This window comes from Gorilla gorilla, chromosome 7, assembly GCF_029281585.2.
Source record: "Gorilla gorilla gorilla isolate KB3781 chromosome 7, NHGRI_mGorGor1-v2.1_pri, whole genome shotgun sequence".
NCBI classification, from domain to species: Eukaryota; Metazoa; Chordata; class Mammalia; order Primates; family Hominidae; genus Gorilla; species Gorilla gorilla.
This window is the reverse complement of record NC_073231.2, coordinates 46746594-46774091: the sequence shown is the minus strand read 5'-3', so window position 1 is coordinate 46774091 and position 27498 is coordinate 46746594. Positions and strand designations below refer to the sequence as shown.

Sequence of the window (27498 nt, the reverse complement as noted above, 5' to 3'; positions counted from 1 at the left end):
CCAGTATCCAAAATATATTTTTTAAGACCCCTAAAAAGTACTAAGAAAAAGAGAATATAAAAGGGAAATGGGCAAAAGAGATAAATACTTCACATAAGGAAAAACTCAATACATTATTGAAATGATAACTAACCTCTAGGACACAGAAAATACATATTAAAAACCTCAGTGAGTTACTATTTCACATCCACCAAATTAGCAAAAATTAAGAAGTCTAACAGCCCCAAGTGGTGAGAATGGGGAGTAACAGAAACTCTTATAAAACACTGGGAGTACTATAAATCGGAAAACAACCTGGCAATGTCTAGTAAAGCCTGAGATGGTACATCATACCCCAACTAGCCTATTCCTAGGCACATATATACCCTAGAAAACCGTAACCCATGCACAGTAGCTCATATGTACAGGAATATCCACAGATGCATTATTTGAAATAGGAAAAAAAAACTAGAATATTCATCAATAAAGAACAGATAAATTACAGCATGTTCATATAATGGAATGGTATATAGCAGTGAAAATGAACTAATTATTGCTACATGCATCAAGATGAATGATTTTCAGAAAGAATAGTAAGTAAAAAAGGCAAGCTACAGAATAATATATATATAGTATATTTTATGTAAAGCCTGCTAAAACTACAAAATACTGCTGAAATTAAGATCTAAATAGTCAATACATCATGTTCATTGATCAGAAGACTCAACAATAAGACGTCAATTCTCCTCAAAATCCCAGTAGGCTTTTTTCCTTTTTTTTTTTTTTTTTTTTTTTTGAGACAGAGTCTCACTCTGTTGCCCAGGCTGGAGTGCAGTGGCATGATCTCAGCTAACAGCAACCTCTGTCTCCTGGGTTCAAGCGATTCTCTTGCCTCAGCTTCCTGAGTAGCTGGGACTACAGGCGCACGCCACCATGCCTGGTTAATCTCTGTATTTTTCATAGAGACAGGGTTTCACCATGTTGGCCAGGCTGGTCTCAAACTCGTGACCTCAAGTGATCCTTCCACCTCGGCCTCCCGAAGTGCTCAGATTATGGGCATGAGCCACCGCACCTGGCCCCCAGTTGGCTTTTTAAAATTTAATGTGTAAGCTGATACTAAAATTCATATGGAAATGCAAAGGACAAAGAACCAAAATTTTGGGGGAAAAAAAAAGACTCAGACTACCTAATTTCAAGATTATAAAACTATGGCATTCAAGACAGTGTGTGTAGTATTGGTATAAAGATAGACAAACGGACCAATGAAACAGAATAAGTGCCCAGACACAGATATATATACACACATACACATACACACACACACACACACACACACGGTCACATGATTTTTCAACAAAGGCACAAAAGGAATTCAGTGAGGTAGTCTTTTCAGCCAATAGTGTTGGGACAATTGGCTATTCATATGTAAAAAGAAAAACGAAAAGAAAAAGAAAAAAAAATCTTCAAGCCAAACCTCATAACATTTATAAAAATAGTTAACTCAAAATGCCTCACAGACGTAAATGTAATTTCTAAAACTATAAGATTTCCAGAAGAAAAATTTTTGTAACTTGGTTAGGTAACAATTTCTTAGATATAACACCAAAATCACATTCCATGTAAAAAAACTAATAATAATAAAATGAAACAATATAAATAATAATAAAATAAATATAATAAATCTTCAAAATTAATAACTTCTGCTCTTTGAAAAAGACAAGTCACAGACTTGAAGAAAATATCTGCAAAGTACATATGTAATAAAGCACCTGTATCCAGAGTGTATAAAGACCTCTAAAAATTCAATAATAAATTTATTATTATTTGAAATAAGCAATTAAAATTTGTTAAGCTGGCAAAAAATTTAAATAAACACTTCATCAGGCCTCATGTGACAGTAAACACATAAAAAATTCTCGATATCATCTGCCACAGAGGAAATGTAAATTAAAACCAAAATGAGATATCAATACATGAACATCTGAAATTTTAAAAACTATGCTAGGTGTTAGCAAGGATGTGAAACAATTGGAGTTATCACACACTGCTGATGAGAATGTAAAACTGCACAGCTGCTACAACTTTGAAAAACTAAAGTTGACTATATACCTACTAAATGACCAAGCCATTCCACTTCGAAGGATTTACCCAAGAGAAATGAAAGCATATGCTCTTAAGATATACACACAAATATTCATAGCTGCTTTATGAGTAACAATCAAAAATTAGAAACAGCCCAAATATCCACTGACAGGTGAATGGATAAACAAGTGGTGGTATATCAATTCAATGAAATATTACCTGCAAAAAAACAGAACTACCAATTCATGCATGCAACAATAAGGATGAATCTCAAAATAATTATGCTGGGTTAAAGAAGCCAGCCAAAAAAAGAGTGGTTTCTCGGCAAATTAAAGTAGAAGATTACAAAGGGGGCATGAGGAAAATTCTGGGAGGAATGGATGGGTTCATTATCTTGATTGTGGTCATAGTTTTACACATGCAAACAAATATGAAAACATATCAAACAGTGCACTTTAAACATGCACAAGTCACTCTATGTCAATTATACCTCAATAAAGTTGTTTAAAGGAACTAAACAAATAACTTTTTTTAGAAAAACAAACATAGTAAAACTATAAGGTAGGAAATGGTCATACAAAACTAGTGATAGAGGTTGCCTAGGGAAGGTTGCATGAGGACGTGATGGAAGAAGAGCATACAGAGAGCTTCAAAGCTTATTGACAAATGTTTTATACTCAAGTTGGGCAGTAGGTCTTTCTCACACTTACTTAGTATGCTTTTTTACTTATACACAAGTTTATATATAGCTTTTTGTACGTATTATAACATAAAAGCAAAAATTCAGGCCGGGCGTGATGGCTCATGCCTGTAATCTCAGCACTTTGGGAGGCCGAGGCGGGCGGATCACCTGAGGTCGGGAGTTCGAGACCAGCCTAACCAACACAGAGAAACCCCATCTCTACTAAAAAAAAACATACAAAAAATTAGCCGGGCATGGTGGCACATGTCTGTAATCCCAGCTACTAGGGAGGCTGAGGCAGGAGAATCACTTTAACCCGGGAGGCGGAGGTTGCGGTGAGCCAAGATCGCACCATTGCACTCCAGCCTGGGCAACAAGAGCGAAACTCCGTCTCAAAAAAAAAAAAAAAAGCAAAAATTCTTAGAAACCAAATTATCTTTCTGCATATGAACTTTCTTCATGTATTTTTCCTAGAAATAAAAGTCTGCGTATATCATATGGTCAAAACTTTATTTCCACCTATGAAAATTTATTCTTGTCTCTACTATCTGTAGAGACATGGATAATCACTCTGTTACAGATTACACGTTACACTAAACTTATGTAAGAGCCACTATGCAGTCTTAGCTCTTCCGGATGATTGCTGCCATTTCATCTTGACAATCTGTAGTTTGGTGATCCAGGTACAGCCTCCAGGCAGATCCCTCATGGTCTTTCAAACTATGTTTAGGATTTTGGACTTTATCCAAAGAGTAAGAAAATTACTAAAAGGTTTTAAGCAGAGGCATGATATGATTAGACAGGTGTCTCTAAAAGATCATACTTTTTAAACGATCATTTGGTGTCAAGAGTACTTGTAGCCAGTTAAAACCTTAACTGTAGTAGTTCAGGTTAATAGATGTCTGTGAGTTGGACAAAAGAGTGGCAGAAGGGATGGAAAAAAAGGAACCAACTTAAAAAACATTAGGTGACAAGGCCAAGCACAGTGGCTCACTCCTGTAATCCCAGCACTTTGAGAGGCCAAGGCAGGGCGGATCACAAGGTGAGGAGTTCGAGACCAGCCTGACCAACATGGTGAAACCCCGTCTCTACTAAAAATACAAAAATTAGCCAGGCGTGGTGGCGCACGCCTGTAATCCCAGCTACTCAGGAGGCTGAGGAAGGCAGGAGAATCGCTTGAACCCAGGAGGCGGAGGTTGCAGTGAGCCAAGATCATGCCACTGCACTCCAGCTTGGGTGACAGAGCAAGACTCCATCCCATAAAAAAGAAAAAAAAGAAATATTAGCTGACAGAGTAATAGGACTGAATGACTGATAGGACGTAAGGGGTAAGAGAGAAGTTAAACGTCGGGCGCAGTGGCTCACGCCTGTAATCCCAGCACTTTGGGAGGCTGAGGTGGATGGATCACAACGTCAGGAGTTCAAGACCAGCCTGGCCGACATGGTGAAACCCCATCTCTACTAAAAATACAAAAATTAGTCGGGCATGGTGGTGGGCACCTGTAATCCCAGCTGAGGCATGAGAATCGCTTGAACCCAGGAGGCAGAGGTTGCAGTGAGCCGAGATAGTGCCATTGCACTCCAGCCTGGGCAACAAGAGCAAAACTCCATCTTCAAAAAAAAAGAGAAGTTAAAAATGACCCCCAGCAGTTTCAGCAGCTGTATGTTAGTGCCAGTCACTGAGATAAAGAATGCTGCAGGAGAAAGAGGTTTAGAAGGGAAAATGATGAATTTGGGCCCAAAACTTGAGGCACCTGTGAAATAGTAAGTGGGGATGTCTAATAGGTAGTGCAGAGCATACGGTATTCAGGAATCATCTATTTAAAGATGAAATTGAACCCCCACAAGTAGAAGAACAGCTTAGGGAAAGAGGAGGAAAAAGACTGAGAACTTCACTGTTGCAATGGTTAGATGAGGGGAAAGGAAAGAGCAAAGGAAACTCTTAGCTTTTGATAAAATACTGGTTTCAACTTCTACTTATATCCTGAAAAAAAAAATTAAATAAAGGGCCGGGCGCGGTGGCTCAAGCCTGTAATTTCAGCACTTTGGGAGGCCGAGGCAGGTGGAACATGAGGTCAGGAGATCAAGACCAGCCTGGCCAACATGGTTAAACACTGTCTCTACTAAAAATACAAAAAAATTAGCTGAGCGTGGTGGTGTGCACCTGTAATCCCAGCTACTCGGGAGGCTGAGGCAGGAGAATCGATTGAACCCAGGAGGTGGAGGTTGCAGTGAGCCGAGATCATGCCATTGCACTCCAGCCTGGCAACAGAGCAAGACCCTGTCTCAATTAAAAAAAAGAAATTAAATTAATTATAAGGGGAATGAAGAGGGACTGATGAGAAAAGACAAATCCACATAATAATTTATAAGTCTGAGATTGAAATCCCAATGAAAAGGTAAAGAGAAGCTCTGCGTCTAGCACTAGAAGTAGTATGCCCAGTTCATGAAGATGTTAAATAAGTAGGAATGTGTTTCCAGTGGCATACTGTCTTTATTTCTGTTTAATTTGACTCAAAGAATGTCTCTGAGTTCCAAGGAAATTATTGTTGATATAGATTGCAATGAAAAGAATCAGATACATAAATCCAATTTAGATAATGATGGAGTTCAGTGTACATTAAGAATTGCTTGGGGCTGGGCACAGTGGCTCATGCCTTTAATCGCAGCACTTTGGGAGGCCAAGGTAGGCAGACCACTTGAGCCCAGGAGTTTGAGACCTGCCTGCACAACGTTGCAAAACCCTGTCTCTACAAAAAATACAAAAAATTAGCTGCGCATGGTGGTGTTGTGCGTGTAGTCCCAGCTACTTGGGAGGTGGGAGGATCACCCGAGACCAGAAAAATCAAAGCTGCAGTGAGCTGAGATCCTACCACTGCACTCCAGCCTGGGCAACAGGTGAGACCCTGTTTAAAAACAAAACAAAACAAAAAAACTCTGGGTGGCAAAGGCAGGCAGATCACTTTAGGTCAGGAGCTCAAGACCAGCCTGGCCAACACAGTAAAACCCCATCTCTACCAAAAAATACCAAAATTAGCTAGGTATGGTGGCACATGCCTAGTCCCAGCTACTCTGGAGGTTGACATGGGAGAATCGTTTGAACCCAGGAGGCAGAAGTTGCAGCCAGCCAAGATCATGGTGCCACTGCACTCCAGCTTGGGAGACAGAGTTAGACCCCGTCTCAAAAAAAAAAAAAAAAAAAAAGGCAGCGGGGGAGGGGATGACTTGGTTTCTTGCTCTGACTGAAATGAACTACCAGCACCCTTGACAATTAAGTTATTCCTTGGACAGCAAATCTTAAATCATCATTCTATATACCAATAAGGACAGTCTTGTAATAATTGTGTCCAGAACATTTGATCTCTAAGATTAGAAAGCCTTCTTTGTAGTCTCGTCTTATAGAGGAGAATTACATTTAAAAACAGAATGTAAACACAAAGACATTATCAGGGCAGTTTTACATGTTAACAGGATAACCCTATACAGTGACTCTGAAAATCCAAAAGTTCACAATTAACCAGTATCAAATGGGCACTGGAGTCAGATGTGACAACTGGATGTGAAAGCTGATTCTGCTACAGGATCTTGGATAGGTTTCTTAAATATAAAGGGCCTCATCTGTAAGATGGAAATGAATGCTGCATCACAGAGTGATTAAGTGATCAAATGAGACAATGTGATTATTTTATTACTTTAAATAAAACCAAGGCAAATAATCATAGATATTTTACCTGCTTCCATTGAGTATAACAAACTATAGACCCTCAATGTATAAGCCATACAAGGAAGTGAGGAATATGCTAAAAATCAGGATACTATTCCAAGCTGATCCATTTACTGACATATTATAAGGTATGAACATACTTAAAATTATCTAGATTCCAACTCATTATACACATGTTGTTCTCTCAAAATAATCTTACATCTCAGAGGGTATCTACAAGCTTTATTTTAACATAAGACAGACATGGCAAAAGTAACTCCAAGTGTGATGTATATGAGGAAAAATGCAGGAGGCTAACCTAGTCTGGGAGTAGGAGAGGACCAGAGGAGTTCCTAAAAAAGTCAAGTTTATGCTGAGATCTGAATGATGCATAGGAGGGAAGTTCTGGGATAATATTGCTTATATACTGGAAGCAGTAGCAAATAACTGAGAATTCAAAATGTTTCTCCTGTCTCCCACCTCTGGGGAATAACATTTAAATAATAATCTTGCTTTTAATAGCTACAGTTAAAACAAGAGTTAGATTTATATCCTACTATAGAAATGTACAGATCTTTTCCAGCCTAACAGTTTATTATTATGATTATTATTATTATTATTATTATTATTATCATCATTTTGAGATGGAATCTCATTCTGTCACCAAGGCTGGAGTGCAGTGGCAGTGATCTTGGCTCACTTCAACCTCTGCCTCCTAGGTTCAAGCGATTCTCATGCCTCAGCCTCCTGAGCTGTAGCTGGGATTAGAGACGCATGCCACCACACCCGACTAATTTTTGTATTTTTAGTAGAGACCAAGTTTCGCCATGTTGGCCATGCTGGTCTCGAACTCCTGGCCTCAAATGATCCACCCGCCTCAGCCTCCCAAAAGTGCTGGGATTACAGGCATGAGCCACCGTGCCCAGCCTGGTTTATTATTCTTAATTTATCAAGATAAAACTTAGTTTAATAGAGCAGATGGAAGTTATGTGACCAGTTTTGTGCCACCATTCCAACATAAAATGCTGTTCCTCCATCATAGAAAAGCCATAGATTTTATATATTAATAGATTTAAGAAAACAGTTCATGGATATATTCACATAAACATAAAATGTGAATAGGTAGTATTAGATACAAAATACCAATAGTTAATATGTGTTATTTATTATAGTATTTGCATTATCATTAATAACAATGAATACTTAATAATTACTAATGCATTTTGTGCATTGTTTCAGTTAATACTTATAACAATCCCATACAGCAAGGTCAGTTACTATTCCCACTTTATAAATGAAGAAATATTTTTAAAGTTAGGTAACTTGCTCAGGCCACAGGGATTCATACTCAGAATTGACTCCAAAGTTCATTCTCTTAATAGCTATATTCTACTCCTGACTGTGTAGGAGGAGCATATGAATGAAAGTGCCAGTCCTCTTTGGAACCACTATGACTCATGATAAGTGGATCTATTTGTATTTACTTTTAGTCTACCTTACATATAACATATAATTCCAGTTCAGGGAATGCATTACCTACTACATCTTCTAAGTGAAGTCATGTCAGTATTCATTAAAAACAAATATTTAAGTAGTTATTTTTGTATATATGTATATATGTATTTTAAATAAAGGTACAAAGGTATAAAACCTGTAAAAATACCTAAATTGTGCCATTGTGCAATCAAAAGAAATCCATTGAGATTAAATATATTTCTTATCTGTAATCCTTCATTTGTATAGCCTGATCAGAAGAAGGCTGCTAAATCAGTGAGGCTGAGCCAGCAACTAAAATGCTGGCAATTTAAGGCTTTCTCTGGAAACACAGAACTCTAGCTCCAGACATGTCATACGTGTCAAGCATTCACAGGCACTGTCCTGTACTAAATGCTGATTCATCTCATTCCTCTGATATTTACCTTGCTTCTCTTATTAGTGTAAATAAATTCTGACCCAATAAAAGAGTCACAATATCTTGAAAAGCTGTGTGCTCTATATTCTTCTTTGGCAAGGTATACACATCTGAACGAATGGCAACAAAATAACACCATCTACTTCATATGGTTGCTATGTGGATTAAATGTGATTAAAGCATGCAAAGTGTTGGGACAAAGTCTGGCACATAGACTGCTTTATGATTTCCAGCTGCTGTAGCTATCATTGTTTAGTATTAGTCACATGATTTTTTTGTGTATCCTGTTACCATTTCATGATATCCTAAGAAGTTACTATGCAACAGCCTTGTGTGCAGAAAGAACACTGGATTAGAGATCAGAGCGGTTCAGGAGGTTTGACATGATTGCTGAATAAAAATGGGCAAACTCTTTGAACACATTTTGTAAAATCTTATTTGTAAAATGAGGGCTAACATCATCTACCTTACACGGTCATGAGGGAGATTATAGTAAAGGTGACATGAATGGTAAAGCACTTTTTAAACAACAAAGAAATACATAAATACCTAAGGTATTATGATTATTTGATGAACAAATGCAGGTGCACAGGTATTTAAAAAGCAAAATAGAATTGTTATTAATTTATAGTCACATGTCCTGCCCTGATTTCAGGACTGTACATAGTCCATAAGTTCAGGGATCTGCCTTATAGAAAAATGCTTATCTATAGCTACTATAATATTTATTTAGTAAAACTGACTGATGTTCACAAATATAAACTTACCTTTACTATTGTTTTAGGGCGTTTTTTAAAAAATAGTTTTGGCTTTTCCACCACAGGAAGAGGTGGAAGTTTTTTAAGCTCCTGTAAGACGGTGGTCGCAGCGCGCTTCTTGGAGAGTTTTTTGCTATTTCCTTCTCCTTCTGCAGAGAACTCTCCTACTGACACTCGAGTAACAAAGCTTTTCATATGTGGTGGTCCACTTTCTTTAATAACCTATTAAATACAAGTAAAATATTAAATAATGGATAGGCACTTGAGATGTATTCTTAAAGTATGACTTAATATTCATATCAAAACCAAAATTAGTATTATGCCAAAATTATAGTATTTCTTTAAGAAAGCTATTATGAAGGTATTATACTGGGACTATTTATGACACTTGACGCTTAATGCAATTGAAGCAAAAGAAATCTAAATAAACACATTTGATTCATAGTCAAAATGATTTATTACTTTAAAACAGATCATTCTAATTACAGTTTCTCCATGTCTTATGGAACACAAATTTAAGAACATCAAAGATACCATTAGATTAGATACCACATTAGATTGGTCATCTAGAATGATAATTTGTATATAATTACATACCTAACTTCCTCCTATGTACGAGTAAGTTGCTGGAGAAACGAGTAGTTCTATAAACCACAAGGCACCGTGCCTGTGGAAGCCTCTCAAAAACAGTCGATGGGTAAAAATAAGCTGTTTTTGATAGGGATGTCAAAAGCTGTTTTACAGAAAGGGATATTTATTCTTGTGACATGATTTTAAAAAGGTAAGTAGGTATGCCAAAAAAATTCCTAGCTTTCTAGAGTAATGAGTTATGGATCTGTCAACTATGAATGTAATGTTCCTAAACCTTGTTTAATCTGCAATACTAAATATTTAACCTTTAATTGTTCACATTAGATCATCATTATAAACATCAGATATCCTATATCATAATATATTGATGTTCCCAAGAACATCTAAGAATAATAAAACTGTCTGTTCTTACTCATTGTAGCCTTTAAAAAAAATCACAATAATTTTTTAGTATAAGCAATTAGTTTTTACAGGTTTTCCAAATTTTCCGTATTATTTCTTGCTGGACCAATAGGATCTCAAGTACATTCTCTCCCTGACTTCCTCATTTTGCTGCTTTTAACAAGCTGTGGACCGAGAACTGAGATAATGCAACTTGTAAGAATGTGTCCAAGAGAAAGCAAACAGTTTCTCAGTCCAACTCAGATGATCCTGCCAATGAGTAAGATGTGGGAGCTTTCTAGTAGGTGAATGTCATACAATGTGAGGGAAGATTCTCCACAACTCTTTCAGCTTATTTCCTGGTTCTTGTCTACTTTCCAGACATGAGTTGTAAAATTAGTGACCTCTTAATAAGGGAAGTATTATAATAATTATTTTTTTAAGTTTTCTTTTTTGAAATTTCATACAATTTTATGAATATATTTGCGATATATTTATCTAGCTGTTAAGTCAAGAGTTGCTTCATTACCTCTTACTTCTTGGTGATTTTGTTAGTTGAGGTTAAAGTGAAACATATTTTGGCCTCCACACAATTGAAAAAAAAATTGGATATTAACATGTGTGTCACTAAATCTTAACTTGAATAAATTTAATTTAATCCTATTTAAAATACCAAATCCTATAGGATACCACAAATTATCTATACCCAGAAAATAACTTTTATAATAAAAATTGAAATACCATGTATACAAAAGGCTTAATACAGAAAAGAAAAAAAATCAGAAGGAATCTGTGTTATCATCATGATTTCTATTTTCACCAGGGCCTAGATCATTTCATAATACTGGGTTTGAACATATAGAAGCACACTAACTGTTGCAGGATACTAATACACTGGTTAATTTGATTTGTTTGTTTGTTTAAAATAACCACAGCAAGGGAAAAAATGGGAAGATCTCTACCGAGTACATACCTCAAAACTGACAGGCATATTTCGCTTCAGAGCAATTTCAAACACTAAGCTGATCTCAGACTTATTTGCATCTTTGTCATCATCCATATCCTTTCCTGATTCACCATTCTAAATCACAAAAAATAGGATAACACTGAATCTTGACATTATAACAAACTTTACTTTTATTCTACAGTCAAGATGGCCTATTTAAATTACAAGAAGAAACAACAAACTACATAGACTGTATCTGCTGCATTCTCCTGTAACCACAGCGGTCAAGGGCTTTGCTGCCAGGCTTTTTGTTACTCCATTTTTAGCTTGTTTTCCTTGAAGGAAAAGCATTTAATGCAGACTTTGGAAATCTTTTACTCAACCATACACTAATTTGAGTTTAGCCTACATCCCTAAACCTGGCACTCTTGTTTTAGAGTTCTCTACCCACCCAACCCCCAACACCCAGGAATTCCCCCACTGGTGTTCTAATGTGATCTATGAGGATGAAGTTACAGAAAGAGTACAGGATGCAAACCAGGAGCATCCTAATTGGAGATCTATGTCTGGCACAGGCATTGGTTTACTTTATTCACTTATTTAACACATACTTCTGAAAGGCCTCATATATGCTGAACTTACTATAACTATTAGAGAGAAAGAGACAGTATTCCTGCTGTCAAGAACTGGGAGAGAATGATCTAGTGGGAAAACAGATCAAGAAATAGATAGGAGGTCTCATGAAAGAGTACAAGCAGAAAAACACCTAAGTCTGCCATTAAGATAAATATCAAAGGAGAAAGAAACAATTGGTTTGGGGAAAGGAAAACTGTAGAGGTTGAACTGTAGGGTAAGTAAGAAGCTCACTATGCTGCCGGGCGTGGTGGCTCACGCCTGTAATCCCAGCATTTTAGGAGGCCGAGGCAGGCAAATCACGAGGTCAGGAGATCGAGAACATCCTGGTTAACACAGTGAAACCCCACCTCTACTAAAAATACAAAAAATTAGCTGGGCATGGTAGCATGAGCCTACGGTCCCAGCTACTCAAGAGGGTGAGGCAGGAGAATCGCTTGAACCCGGGAGGCAGAGGTTGCAGTGAGCCGAGATCCTGCCACTGCATTCCCGACTGGGCAACAGAGCGAGGCTCCATCTCAAAAAAAAAAAAAAAAAAAGGAAGCTCACTATGCTGTGTATAGGACATGCCTGAGCTAGAGATAATATTTTGAAGTCAATCAAGAAAGTAGCTGAAGCCATGAGAATGAGTGAGATTACTTAAGAACAGCCTCAATGTCATTTGTAAAACAAAAGAGGACTGAAAAATCCATAAAATCTCTTCCACTTTAAATCCTTGATTCTAGATTCACACAATGTAATCTATATTCAATAAACATAGTATGAAATATAAGCCAAATCAATGTTATTTCTCATCCTCATATACATCCCCAAATCCCCAGTTGCCTGGGAAGTGAACTCAAGGGAAGAACCAAAGCTCTGAAAGGTAGTCACCCTGCAGGAACACATGAAGCAAGACTGTCAGGTCTTCACTCTAGTATTCTTCCCTATCAGAACAGATTATTTATTTTAATTATAAAATGCTCTGATTTGTTTCACTGGGGAAGTAGAAAGAACAGACTGTCACATGCAGCAGCACCACACCTGAGGAGATCTTTCTGGAATAGGTTCATTCTGCAGTGCTTGGAGGGCTTTCATTGCAGCATTGTGTCTAGCAGCTTGTCGAGTCTTTCCTTCCCCAAAAAATTCATTATTTCCTACAGTGAGCTGAACATAAAAGATCTTAGGCACTGGGCAATGATACCTAAAATAAGAAAATAAAAACATTAAAGTTAGCTTAATAAAACCACTCTATAATCATTCATAAGATTTGTTTAAAATGATACCAATTATATAATGTGCTATACTCTTAATAAAACTTTAACCTCAAAAACATACTTTTTTGATAAAATGTGAGTCAATACATCTACAGATAATAGCTTATACTGATCTCCAAGAAAAACATATATAGAATACATTAAACATAAAACAATACAGTAAAAATTATTTAATTATATCACAGGATACTTCCTGGTGAGAAGTTTTTGGTCAGATTTTGACAGAAGTAAGAGAACAGTCTGGTGAAGCTACAACAGAGGCTGGGTCAGGCAAGACTGTTCAGGCGACAACATGTAGATTACCGTGCTTTTTGCAGAAGATAATTACGATTAGAAATATAGAAGCAGAGAAATGGACCGACTACAGTGCAAAGTAATAAGGAGGGCAGATTCAGCATAAGAATAAGGAGTTTAGGCCACTTCTTAAGCAGGAAGTGTTATATTCATACATTTTACGGTGACTGAGATAATGAGGCTAATGAGGTGTGACTAAAAAGCTGCAATAATGCAGATATGAAGAGATAACAGAGGCTGTAAGAAGAAACAAAAAAACCAAAAGAAATTAAGCAGAAAAAATTAAGATATGTAATAAAATCCATTAATTCAACAATTATTTATGGAGTGTCTTCTATATGACAGGGGACTATGACAATGAACAACAACACTTAGAGTGGGGAAGATAAACGATAAGAAAAATTTGTAGAATACCTAGTATGTTAGATGTAGATGTAAGAAAAAGTAAAGAGGAAAGGGTTCAGAAGTGTCAGGGAGGTAGGTTTTAGATAGGGTGGCCAAGAGAAGTTTCATTGAGAAAATATCAATTGTGTAAAGACATGAAATAAGTTAGGGAACAAGCCATGCAGATATCTGGGACAATGCATTTGAAGCAGAGAGTATACCAGCAGCAAGGGCAGCGAGGCAGGAGTGTGCCACACATGTTCAAGTAACTCGGAGGAAGACTGTCTGGCAAAAGTTTAGGGAGACAGGAAAAGCTAGATGAGAAGAGGTGGCAAGATTCCACAGGGCCTTCCCTACAAATTGCTGTAGGCATTTTTACCCCAAGTGAAATGACCAGCCACTGGAAGGTTTTGCACAGAGAAGTGACATAATCTGACTTATCTCTTGGAATAACCATCTGACTACTATTTTGAGGACACACTGTAGGGGAACAATGCTGGAAGCAAGGATATCTAATAGGCTACTGGGATAATCAAGGGGAAAGGTGACAGTGGCCTGAACTAGGGTGCAGCAATGGAAGTAACAAGAAGTCATTGTTTCTAGATGAATTTTGAAAGTAGAGATGATGGGTTTACCCAAAGACTGGCTATGGAATATGAGAGGGGAGTCAGGGATGACATCACGGTTTTGGAACTAAACAACTGGAAAATGGAGTACCCATTTATTGAGACAGTGAAGATTGCAAAAGAAATGGGTTTGCTGGGGGTGGATTTCAACAGCTCTGTTTCGGGGATGTTCAATTATTAGACCTATTAGATATCCAAGTGTAGATGTCAACTGGACAACTGAATTTATTAGTCTGGACTTCAGGAAATAGGTCCAAGATAGAAATAACATTTGGGAATCATCAGTATATAGGTGGTATTTAAAGGCATAAAATAATGAGAACTCTGTGGGAGGGTGTGATGGGAGAAAAGCAAGCAAGCACGATGTCCTTCCTGAAAGTCAAACAGGAAAAAAGTCTATCAAGGAGAAGGGAGGGATTAACTGGATCTAATGCTACTAACAGGTCAAGTAAAATGATGACTGAGAAATATGACCACTGAATTGAGCAACTTAGCAAAATAAACAGAATCGATTTTGATGGAATGGTGGATTTACAACTGCAATGCTGAAAAAAATGAGTTAAAAATCACTCCAGTCCTAAAAAATGTTTGTTTCCAAGCAAAAAGAAGTCCAATTGAGGTCCTACTATATTTTAGATAATTACTGCACATCCAAGTAGTGACGCTCTATGTTCAACCTGAGATAAACTGGATAGAGCGCATCATGTAAGCATTCACCAGGCAGATGGGACTAATCAATGAAGGTTTACTGAAGGTGAAGAACTAGAAATGTTGATTGGTACTGAAGATGCAGATTTGTGAGGCAGTAATTGAAACCATGCAAGTGGATAAGCACCTGGAAAGGGTAAGTGTAAAGGAATCAAAAAAGAGCCTAAGGCTAGGAACTGATTAATGCCTGTGATCAAAGTGCAAGGGAAACAATAGACAGCAGTGAAAGAGATGAAAAAGGGTCAAAGTTAGAAGAAAAATTACAACACAATGTCAGGGACAGGAGTAATTAACAGTGTCAAATGAAGGAGAGGAATTGAGTATGAAAAAAAAGAAAAAGTTGCTGTTTTAAACGCTTAACTTAAAATCAATTTTCTTGAACTACAGTTTTCTATTAAGATAAAGCATTTTAAATGTTTTTATTATAAACAAAGATTAAAAAGCATTAAAAAACTACAATCTTTTTTTGCTTTTTGGTTACAACAATTAAACATTGTGTACTGAAGTGCACAATTTCCTATCATCTATTTTATTTTAATCCCTTTAATGCAGAAATTTATTTTAATTCCTTAATGCAGAAATCTGACAGACTAATATGAATAACGCCGGTCATCTTCACTTTGTATTTCACAAAATTCAATTTTCCCACCTCCACATAACTTTGTTTATTTTTAACTGGTGGTACTATAAGACTTTAAAACAGACAACTTGAAATCAGAAATTTACTCCTGAAGTGAGATCTCATATGGCAAACTTTCACCATAGAGCAAATGTTTACAATTAATTATAAACTTCTGAAAATAGAAGGTCCACAACTGAAATGCTAACAGACCTTTAACTACAGTAGAGGGAGTGGGCGCCACTATAATCACTAAGGCCTGCTGACAATTACAAAACTCATTTTGGTTTGCCACAGAGACAAACAAAATTTCTGTTCATTATAACTTTACTGGAATATGATGTCATAACACATAACCATACTGAAACAATCTGCTGATTTTCTGGCCAAAATATTAATTGCACACCAAAGAGCCCTTGGGGCCTCTCCCTTTTTGGTCATCAAATATGGCTCAATGTATGTGTATGTGCATGCATGTGGATATATATGTATATATAAATTATATTGTGTAAGTATCAGAGGAAAAATTAAGTATGTTGCATTTTTAACATAAAAGGTAAAAATTCTAGCACTAACAACAGGAAATACCAAGACTGGATGCCTGACTTATTTCATTCTGTTTCACTTCATCCTCTTACTTAACAATGATTCTTAATAATATACCCCACATGGTTTGAATACCTTATATATCACATCTCCTCATACCATCATGACAATCAAGATTAGCCAGAGCACTCTCATTAATTGCATCCAGATTGAATTACAGGGGAGATGATGCAGAATGGTTTTTGTGTGATACGTCTGGTCTCAAAATACTTATTTCCTTTGGTAAAGAAATACCCAAAATTTATTAATTATAAAGACTGATATGTTCTATTTAGTGGATTTCCTTCTACTTTCACTTATTTCAAGTATTAAGCTTACTTTTAGTAAGGTATTTGTATGGTTTGGCTGTGTCCCCACTCAAAATCTCATCTTGAATTGTAATCCAAATTGTAATCTCCATGTGTCGTGGGAGGGACCTGGTTGGAGGTTAAGTGAATCATGGGGGCGGTTTCCCCCACGGTATTCTCATGATAGGGAGTGAGTTCTCACAAGATCTGACGGTTTTATAAGCGTCTGGCATTTCCTCTGCTGGCACTCATTTCCTCTCCTGCTGTCCTGTGAAGAGGTGCCTTCTGCCATCCTGAGGCCTCCCCAGCCATGCAGAACTGTCAGTCAATTAAACCTCTTTTCTTTATAAATCACCCAGTTCAGTCTCGGGTATTTCTTCACAGCAACATGAGATCAGACTAACACAGTACGTATAATAAGTGATGTACGTATTTTTACAAATTAGTATATTTACCTAAGCAGACATAGCTATTCTTGAATGATTTTTCTCAAGTAGAATTCTGTGGTCAATGTTTAGATCCCCATAATGACTACTGTTAAAAGATGAACCACGAAAACTCACCCATCCAAGTTATTTAAGTTTCAGGGTCAAATGGTTGAATTTCTTTTAAATCCCAAAAAAGTCTTGGGATTTGAAAGATCCTACTTTCATCAGAATTATCTTCCATGCTTGTTAAAAATGAAGATTCCTGTGATCCAAGCCTGATCTGCTGCATCAGAGTTTCTGAGGATGGAACCATAATTTTAAGCTACCCTGCTGACTCTCTGCACGATAAAGGTCCAGGATTATCACCACATCCCACAATGTGGCCCGTGTGACTTGGCAATTGCTTCAGAGTCCATTCAAGGAGACCACACACAATGCTTACTGCACAATGGTTAGGTCTTTCTCTTTTTTTTTTTTTTTTTTTTTTTTTTTTTTTTTTTTCCTGAGACGGAGTCTTGCTCTGTCGCCCAGGCTAGAGTGCAGTGGCTAGATCTCGGCTCCCTGCAAGCTCCGCCTCCCGGGTTCTCGCCATTCTCCTGCCTCAGCCTCCCGAGTAGCTGGGACTACAGGCGCCCGCCACCATGCCCAGCTAATTTTTTGTATTTTTAGTAGAGACAGGGTTTCACTGTGTTAGCCAGGATCGTCTCAATCTCCGACCTTGTGATCCGCCCGCCTCGGCCTCTCAAAGTGCTGAGATTATGGGCGTGAGCCACCACGCCTGGCCAGGTCTTTCATATCTCTTTTTCATTTAATCCTCACTACAGCCTGGTGAGGCAGGAGATGTCCCCAAGGTCACCTTAAGAGGTAACAAATATCCCCAAAAGAGTTGCTGGGAACCAAATTTAAGTCTGCCTAACTGCAGAGTCCAGGAAATTCCGTATGGAGTTTCCTAAAAATCTGCTTTATCTTCTTCCATTTTTGTTCATTTTTGTTTATTAAATTGTCTATCTTCATGGAAGGCCAGAGAACCTAATGCAAGGGATCTAAACTAAGGCCCACTGATAGACTTCAGAGATGTTTTATTGAGTGAATGGCTGCTGAAACAAACAGACAACCATGATGAAACACTGTGTTTCTGCAGCATGTCAGATCAAATAGACACAAGTGCATGACGTAAAATCAAAGTGAAACATCAAAATGACCAGCGTTGTGTGCCACATTACTTAACAGACTAAATCTGACAAATGCTGCTTGCAAGGCCTTTTTATCCCCATGTCTCCTTGCCTTCTAACTGCTGGAAGTCTTGCAAAAAATAAATAAAATTGTAAATAAAATAAAATAGAATCTTCCTTTCCTTTACATCCCAAACAAGTCTTGAGATTCAGCCTATCTTCAAGATACCACAAGTCAATACAACAGTAAGAAAGAATGTATACTGGTTCCTTTGATTTAATACTTGACATTCCTTACAGTTTTTTTTGAGTAAAGGAAAGATTTTACATTCACTTACATTTGACTGTTAGTTGTAGCAACTTTTTATACCACATATCCTTGCCAACCTCCCTAAAGTTACTTCATTTAATGCCCTCTTTATGGACTCATTTTGTATTATCTTTCTAAACAACTAAAATCCCGTATGTCCTCCCTACCATTCTGTGACTGTTTTATTCTCCAACATCTCCACTTTCCTGAGTATCATTTTTACAAGGTGAGAAAGACATATCCCAAATAACATTAGGATTTTTACAAATTGAAAAATAATTACCTCATTCTATTTGATAGCATTATTCATAAATCTCAACGCAGCTTAAACATTCGTATCTCCCCTACAGACTTACATCTTAAAATATATGAAAATGCTATCTTCTGATCTAATAAGGAGAGGCTTTGGATTTCTGTGTTTATTTCTAACATTGACTGGAAACAGAAATGTCACTTAACCTTTCTATCTCAGTTTACTTATCTGCAAAATATTTGTAGAATTTATGTTTAAAGGACCCTAAAGGCCAAAACTAAGAATTCAAATGACATGTCGATTATTTTGACTCTTTGTACACTTTTTGGCACTGCTAAGCATTCTTTTTCTTGCTGTAGAAAAACAGCAGGTTTTTATCATAGAGCTATAAAATAGTCCTTGGCACATTTTCAAACTTGTATGTATATAAAATATCTAGATAGAAGACAGTTCTTTCTCTATTCATATCTACACATTTTGAAAAATATGTCTTTTATGAGATCTAACTGTTAATTCTTGAGGAATTTCAAATATTAGGACTGATTAGAAAAGATTCACAGGTCAGATGAAAATATGCTTTAAAAGAGGTGTATGGATATTCTATTTGTAGAATTACTGTAAGTATGTTTTAAATGCCTAGAGGAAATATAGAAAGATATGCACTAAAAGCTAGGATAGGGTGTTTTGAAATGATAGCATTATAAATGATGTTCTTCCATCTCATAATTTCAAGTTTTAAAAAATAATACGGTACACTAGAATAAAAATGGAAAAAAAATACTTAATTGAAGGAAGTCTAGTCCCTATCCAAACAAATGTAAATCTGTGTTTGAAATTAAATTTGACAAACTAGTGGAATGATTTATGGAATACAGAACACAAACCAAGAGAATAAGTAACTTGTACTGTATCACTGACAGTAGTGCCACAATCAGGACTATGCAAAGCACAGCACGTTATCAAAGAGCCCCATTATTGTAAACACACAATCACCACCCTCAATCTCATACTTGGAACCAACATAAACCTGTTCTTGCCCCTTCTCTAAATGGATATATAGATAAATCATTATCACATCACCATTATCATAATTAGAGCAAAAACATACAAAGCACTTACTATGTGCCAGGCACTATTCCAAGCATTTAGATACTAATCTCACTGAATCCTCACAACCCCACTTCATTTTACAGATGAGGAAACTGAAGAATAGAGATATTCACTAACCTTCCCAAGGCCACCCGACTTGAGCTCACATTTGAGCCCAGGCAGTCTCACTCCAGAACCCATGCTCATAACTGCTATACCATGCTGCCTCTGAATGAACTGGATAGATGAACACTATAAACTGCAGAAGTACTAACTATAAACTCTGAAGAAGTCATGCTGGACTGGGAATATCAAAGCAACTTAAGTCTCTCTAGATGTATGAGATCTGGCAGATTCTGAAGATCTCTGTACGCCAAAAGTCAGGTGCAGGATATCAGCTGCCAAAGGCAATGATGGGGACACTGTAAGTCTAGAAGACCAAGTTGACTGCAAAGTCCTATTTCCTCTCTGCTCATTTTTTGTCTCCTCTTAACCCACCCATCTGGAGCCCAGGTTTAAATGTTCTCATTAGGGAAATGCAAATCCAAACCACAATAAGACACTACTTCACACACCCACTAGGATGGCTATAGTTTAAAAAAAAAAGTCATAAAGACATGGCAAATTGGAACCCTCACACATTCTGGTGGGAATGTAAAATGGTGCAGTTGCTATGGAAAATAGTTTACCAGTTCCTCAAAAAATTAAACACAGAATTACCACTTGACCCAGCAGTTTCACTTCTAAATATATACCCAAGAGAAATGAAAACTGGGGTTCAAACAAAAACTTGTAGGTAAATGTTTACAGCAGCATTACTCCTAATAGTCAGAAAGTGGAAATAACCCAAAGGTCCCGATGAATAAATAAAATGTGGTGTGTCCCCACAATGGAGTGTTTTACAGTCGTACAAAGGAATGAAGTAAAATTACATGCTACAACATGAACGAACTTACATTATGCTAAGTGAAAGAAGCTAGATACAAAAGAGTATATACTCTATGATTCCATTTAGACAAAATATCCAGAATAGGCAAACCCATAGAGACAGAAAGTAGATTAGTGGTTGCCAGGAGCTGGGAGGATGGAGTTTGAGGAGTAACTGTTAACAGGTATGGGGTTTCTTTTAGGAGTGATAGATATGTTTTGAAATTAGACCACGGTGATGGCTGTACAACACCGTGAATGTACTAAATGCACAATGAATTGTATACTTTAAAATAGTTAATCTTGTGTTATGTAAATTTTATTTCAATACAAATCATTTTTTTAAAAAATGTTGATACTCCCTAGGGTTCTATTTTGTTTCTCACTGACAAGACAGTTTTTGTAGGTGATCTCACCTACTCTCATTCACATTCTTGGCAGACTCCCACAAACTAGCCTACCAAATTTTGTAAAGGGAAGTGTAAAAGACCTCCCTTTTGCACTCTAGGATGTTACTGACCTGGCCTTCTTCCTACTCTTGTCTAATTGCTAGGGGGGGTATGTGAATTACATTAATAATTCAACATATACTTATTAAAGGCCTACTTCATGCTGGGACGGAGTTTTAGTTTCTAGAGATGGAGGACTGCCCTCAGGAAACAATCAAGTAAGTACACATACACACACACACACACACACACACACACACACAGACAGACACATACACATCAACAAATGAGATGAGCTAGGAAGAAAAATAAAGCATGGTATAGAAAAAGAGTAACAGGGGCTCCTTTAGGAGGTGACATTTGAACACAGATTTGAATAAAGTGAGAATTCTAGGCATGGAAATGCCAGAAAAAAAAAGTGCTCTAAGCAAATAAGACAGCAAGTGCAAAGGCCCTGCAGAAATAACATGTTGGTTGGTCAATTTTTGAGAAACGGCAAGTATTCCTTGTACCTGACAAGCCCTGAGTCAAGGAATGATTAGTAGGAAACTAGGTCTGAGAAGTCACCAGGCAGCAAATCAGAACTTAATTCCACATGATGGAAGCCACTGGAAAGTTTTAAGCAGGAAAGTGGCACAATCTGACATGATTTAAAAGGATCTTGTTGCTATTTACCTGAGGAGAGGCAAGAAGAGAGTAGGTGACAAGCCATTCCATAGTGCAGGAAAAGTCATCTCTAAAAATAGGAGACTGAACTGCCCAAGAAAATATAGGATTGCAGGCAGTGCTACAATTTCACTTAAGGATTGTGGTCATTGTATCAAGGTGGACTAGTCAGCATAGGTGTTTTTCTGTAGCTTCCTAGGAGCAACTGCAGCAGAGTCAGAGGAGCTGGAATTAACCAGTTACAGTTTTGCCAAGCATCGCTGCTCATTCCAACTGGGAGGCAGAAGAACACACAGGAATTAGGTAGCCATACGACTAGTGAAAAATGGGTGATCAACCCTAGTGAAAAGCAGCCACGCTGAATCTGGCAGGTGAGGAAAGGGTGCACCTAGCCTGGAGGTTCTGCTCAAAGTCTTCAGGTGCTAAAGGACACCACCCTATTTCTTGCCCTCCTGGTGGTCAGACAGTGTGTGGCAGAAGCAGTAAGATGTGCCTCCCCTGTGGTGGCTGACAAGCAAAGCAGTGCTGGAAGTGTTCCCACTTTGCAACTGTGAAGAAGGGTCCCTGGCAAGGCGATCTGGGGGCCTCTTCTTCCAGTGTGCTGCCACTGTGTTCCCGTGGGTGCTGCAGCAGGCCTGTCTGAGAGGTAAATGTCTAGCACTGTGGAAACCAGCAGAATTGTGGAGTGATGCTGCACGAACATGGCGGGGGGCGGGGGGGCGGGGGGGCGGGGGGGCGGGGGGGTGGGGGGGCGGGAGGGCGGGTTCCCTGGAGTAGTATTTCTCAAGTGGGTCCCACATAGAAAACACTGGAGTCTTCCTAATGGGGTCTAGAAACACTTGCTAAAAAGCAGATTCAGGGTTGACCAAAGGGATTCAGGATGGAGTCCAGGAATGCGCACATTACCTAACAGCCTAGGTGGTTTGCACACATGCTACAGATTGAGAAGGGCCTCGTCACAGGGGCCTTCTTCCCTGTTTGTGAATACAAAGGCTTCTGATTCCTGAATATCAACTTTGTACTCATCTACCTTACAGAGTGCTCTCCCTGTCTTTAACGGGATTTTAGTTAATTCTCTCACCATTTGTTTCATAAGAAAAAATTAGGATTTTCCTATTATTTCCAGAATTTGTTTTTCCTGTTTATTTCCACAATTTATTTTACTAATTTTATTGATCCAAACTTCCAAAAGAATACTAAATAGCAGCTGATAAAGAATATTCTTATTTCTTACTTGAATGGGAACACAGCTAGTAAATACTCATTAAACCTTGTTAAAAAAAAAAAAAAAAAACACTGACAGTGTGGACAGAGGAAAATATTTTTAGGTTTAGAATAAGATCTACTGGATTTAAGTTCCAGCTACTAGATCTATAAAGACTTTGGGCAAGAAGCCTTATGTTCTAGTAATAAGAACAATTTTGTCTGTATCAACTTTCAGCTTTATTCAAGTGACAAACCAGTTGAAAATTATTATACTTTTCATGAAATATAGCATATCTGTGTACTGAGGGACAATTTTCAAATAGATATATATGTTCACACATATACTTTGCAATTCAAAAACATACAATTTTTTTTTAAATATAAGTTTTTTTTTTTTTGAAACAGGGTTTCGTTCTGTCACCCAGGCTGGAGTGCAGAGCATGATTATGGTTAACTGCGGCCTCAACCTGCTGAGCTCAAGCAATCCTCCCATCTCAGTCTCTCGAGTAGCTGGGACCACAAGCATGTGCCATCATGCCTGGCTAATTTTTTTTTTTTTGTAGAGACAGGCACTCCCTATGTTGCCTAGGCTGGTCTTGAATTCCTGGGCTAAAGCAATCCTCCCAACTCAGGCTCCCAAAGTGCTGAGATTATAGGCATGAGTCACTGTGCCCAGCCACTTTTAAGTTTTCAATATATATTCACTAAATACTGCATGCTAGGAATCTAATAGCAGAATCTTATGTACTAAAAACTTATGGAAAATATGGCTTATTGTTTCTTTGAGTTGTAAGAATATTCCTATTATTTAATTCCAGCAGCAGATATCATCTTTGGTTAAGGGTTCTCTGAGAATGCACTTTGAAAACAACTGGTGTAGAAAATCTCTCAAGTCCTTCCCACCAACAAAAGGATTCACGAAATGAGCTCTAGAAAATACTTATAAAACTTCTATCTCTCCATTAAGTCCATAAGCATATGTTTTTGAAAAGTTTGTTAGAAGTACAAAAAAGCATGAAAGTATAAAAGATACAAACATACTGGATTTTTTAAAAGAGGGTTTACACTCTTTCTCGATAAATTAATTTTATAATGTCTATAATAAAAGATTCAAATGGATGATTACGTTTGCACTAAAATCTTCCAAGAAGTTTAAAAACTGTTTGCTTTATTACAACGTCCAGCCCAGGCATCTACTCCAGTGCTTTTGCTGATCAGAATTAACTATCAACTTTGGATGTTTGCCCACTTCACATACTCCCAAAAGTAACATGGAGACATTACATCAGCGGTATTGCAGAAAGATTAATGTGCTTTGTTTCGAGATGCAAACTAATTATACTTACTGCATACTTCTAGTATTCTGTCTCTTTCACTCAAATCTAAATGAATTTAGTCATACATTTGCATACAGTTTAATGATAACAATAATGTGTAGTTAATAGATACTCACTGGAACAGAAAAAATTTACTTGGCATTTTCCCAGCTAATTGTTTTTACAGCTTGACTTCACTTTATACATTAGGTGCATTCATAAAAAGGTTTACATAAAGCAAATATTTTCATACTAAATCCCATTTTCCCACTGTTGCCCAATATTAAATCTTGAGTTATATTTCTACAGGAAAATGCTGGCTCCAACACATCATAAAAATTATAATTAAGAATCTAAACATACATGCCAAGGAATAAGTATGTTTAATACATTATTTTACAAAACACTTTATCCTCTCACCTGCGATAAGAATTAATCTAAAAGATAATCATTTTGTTTCATAGTCTCACCATCATTAGAAGGACACGTATGTTTTAAAAAAATTGCAGGGTTTTAAAGTAGTTTCATAGAAACTAAAAGTAGAAATATAATTTATTAGCTGGAACTGCCACATGGAGATCTCCTGTCAGATTTTAGGCAATGCAAATAGTCTCAGATTATTGACAGTAATCATTTAAGGGTCTTAGAAATGTCTTCGGCTATGAGTAACACACTTTGGGGGGTTCATTACAATCCAAACCAGATGATTTACTGGAATTATACAGATGCTCTGGAGCCAATACCACTGTCTGACTCGAAGCCCACTTTTCTTTTTTGAGGCAGGGTCTCCCTCTGTCACCCAGGCTGAAGTGTAGTCATGCGATTATGCCTCACTGCAGCCTCAACTTTCAAGGCTCAAGCAATCCTCCCAAGTAACAGGAACCACAGGCGTGCACTACCACACCTGGCTAATTTTTTTTTATTTTTATGTTTTATAGAGATGCTTTTCAAAGAAATAGGAAAATGAACTTTGCTCAACTACCTGGATCCTTTCATACTGTTTAATATTAAAAGTGTAAAAAAAGCAACATTTGCTAAAATAGTACAGTACTTGGAACTTTTAGAAAACTCTTCCACTTTTAAAGTACCTTGGATTAACGTTAAACAATTTATAATTTTCAGTCATTTTAATTTGTAAAATTTTTCCTGCACAAATCCTCTGGGGAATGCACTATGTGGATTTCAATTACCTATGCTCTCCTTTTCCTGCATTGCTGCAGATACGCCAGGCATGCTTTTACATCAGTTAGTCAGTGTGAACTGTGACTCTTATTCCAGGATGCACACTAAGCTGAGAACTATCCAATCCTCTTTATCTTTGCCATGTACCCTGAGGTAAAACACAGCAACAAATAAGGGAGATGATATTGGTAAAGAGACAATATTGATATCCAGTCTGACTACCACACATAGGAAGAGGCTGAAGTAATACTTAGAGCTTTGAAAGGCTAACAGTTTTGGCCTCGGGTTGTGATGGTTTACTCCTGTTCACAATACAGATACGTGTATTTTAGTCACACTAAATACAAAGTGTGGCCAAAGACATTCTTTTCTGTGGACAAAATAGTTTTTGAAGATATTCTGAAATAACTCAGTCATCATGACATCCTACTATTCCCAAAGAGTGGATGTTTACATGAGTTAGTGTAGCATAGCAGAAAAAGCATGAGCTTTGATGACATACTACTCCTGGGCTGGAGGGCCAGCTCAGCCCTTTACTAGCTGTGTCACCCTATGCAAGATACATGCTGTGTCAGAACATAGTAGCCCCAGGAAATCATAGTTGTTGGCCTCTTCCCCTCTTGGCAACTAATCCATCAGCCTTCTTTGATATTCTACAATGTTTCTATGAAGCTGCAGCATCTCTAAAGCTTTTGGTTATTCCCTGTAAAGAATACCCTTAGCTGTGGTTATGCTGGCAGAATCTCTAGACTTTCATTTCACACGCTCAGTGGCACCCCTAGTTTCCCATTAGCGCTTGTACCATACCTGGGAGAACATCACTTCATGACTGTCTAGGAGATCTGACATTTGGTTCATTGGTCACTCAAGAATGCCAATCTAGGCCAGGCACAGTGGCTCACACCTATAATCCCAGCACTTTAGGAGGCCAAGGCAGGAGGATCACTTGAGGCCAGGAGTTTGAGACCAGCCTTGCCAAAATAGCAAGACTGTCTCTACAAAAAACATAAAAAATTATCTGGGCATGGTGGTATGCCCTTGTAGTTCCAGCTACTCAGGAGTGGAGGCAGGAGCATTGCTTGAGCCCAGGAATTCAAGGGTAGAGTGAGCTCAGCATCAAATATACCCTTGTGGTTTGAGTACCACTGCACTCCAGCCTAGGCAGTAGAGTGAGACCTCATCTCTAAAAAAAAAAAAAAAAAGAGGAATAAAAAAAGAACACCAATGCAGTTCAAAACACCAAGCAGTGTGCAGAAGATAAGCTGATAAATTCAGATATTATAAAACCAGTAGAAATCAACTAAATAAGCCTCTGGAAGAATTTAATGTAAAATAATAAATAACATTACTACAATTTTTAAAAATTCTCTTAGTCTTATGTAAAGGCCACTTATTTACATGTTTGGGGTTCTGTTCTACACAGACTGTTCTGTATAGACTGTTCTGTGACCTGTCAGTCAATTACAGTACAGGAGTCTAGTAACTCATTTATCTTTAAAGAAGTGCATCTTGACCAGAGAACATGAGAATGTCAACAAATCATAAGGAAATAAATAAAGCAAGTTGGTCAAGGTCCTTGTAACTGAAGCCAAGAAAAAGCCTGGGAAATTAATGAATAATAAGCTCCCAGGAAACTCAAACTGAGAAAAGCAGTAAGCTATGATGAGAATAATACCTGAGAGGATTAAATATATAGTCCAAATATTACTGCCTACGATCCTAAATCTTACCCACCCGCAAAAGAGAACAGCCAAAAAGCTGAAGTTGCTCATTTTTATCTCAATGAGAGAGAGGAGGGATAAGGACGAGGCAAGAAGGGGGGAGGAGAGGGAGGGAGGGAGGGAGGAAGACAGAGGGAGGAAAGGAGAGAGAGACAGCACATGAACACGAGCAAGAGAACAAGGGCAAAAAATACTTGCTGATAACAGGTATGATATTAAGAATATTGTATTATATTGCATTAGAAATACAGACTATTGAAAGCTGACATAAAGAACTGATTTGGATTTAGAAAAGATCAGAATATAAGATAGTTTTATTTCCATTTTAAAAT

The 27498-nt window shown here is 37.5% G+C and overlaps 1 protein-coding gene across 20 annotated transcripts in view; it reads right to left on the bottom strand.

The window, feature by feature from the left end:
* Positions 1 to 27498, bottom strand: part of STAU2 (staufen double-stranded RNA binding protein 2) — a 330469-nt gene that overhangs the window by 185096 nt on the left and 117875 nt on the right. For all 20 annotated transcript variants that reach the window (XM_055349014.2, XM_055349018.2, XM_055349013.2 and 17 more), the window contains 3 exons: positions 12691 to 12850; positions 11062 to 11169; positions 9126 to 9338 (listed from right to left, as the gene is read on the bottom strand). In XM_055349014.2, the coding sequence (XP_055204989.2) occupies positions 9126 to 9338; positions 11062 to 11169; positions 12691 to 12850 (481 nt within the window). The remainder of the gene's footprint in view (positions 1 to 9125; positions 9339 to 11061; positions 11170 to 12690; positions 12851 to 27498) is intronic.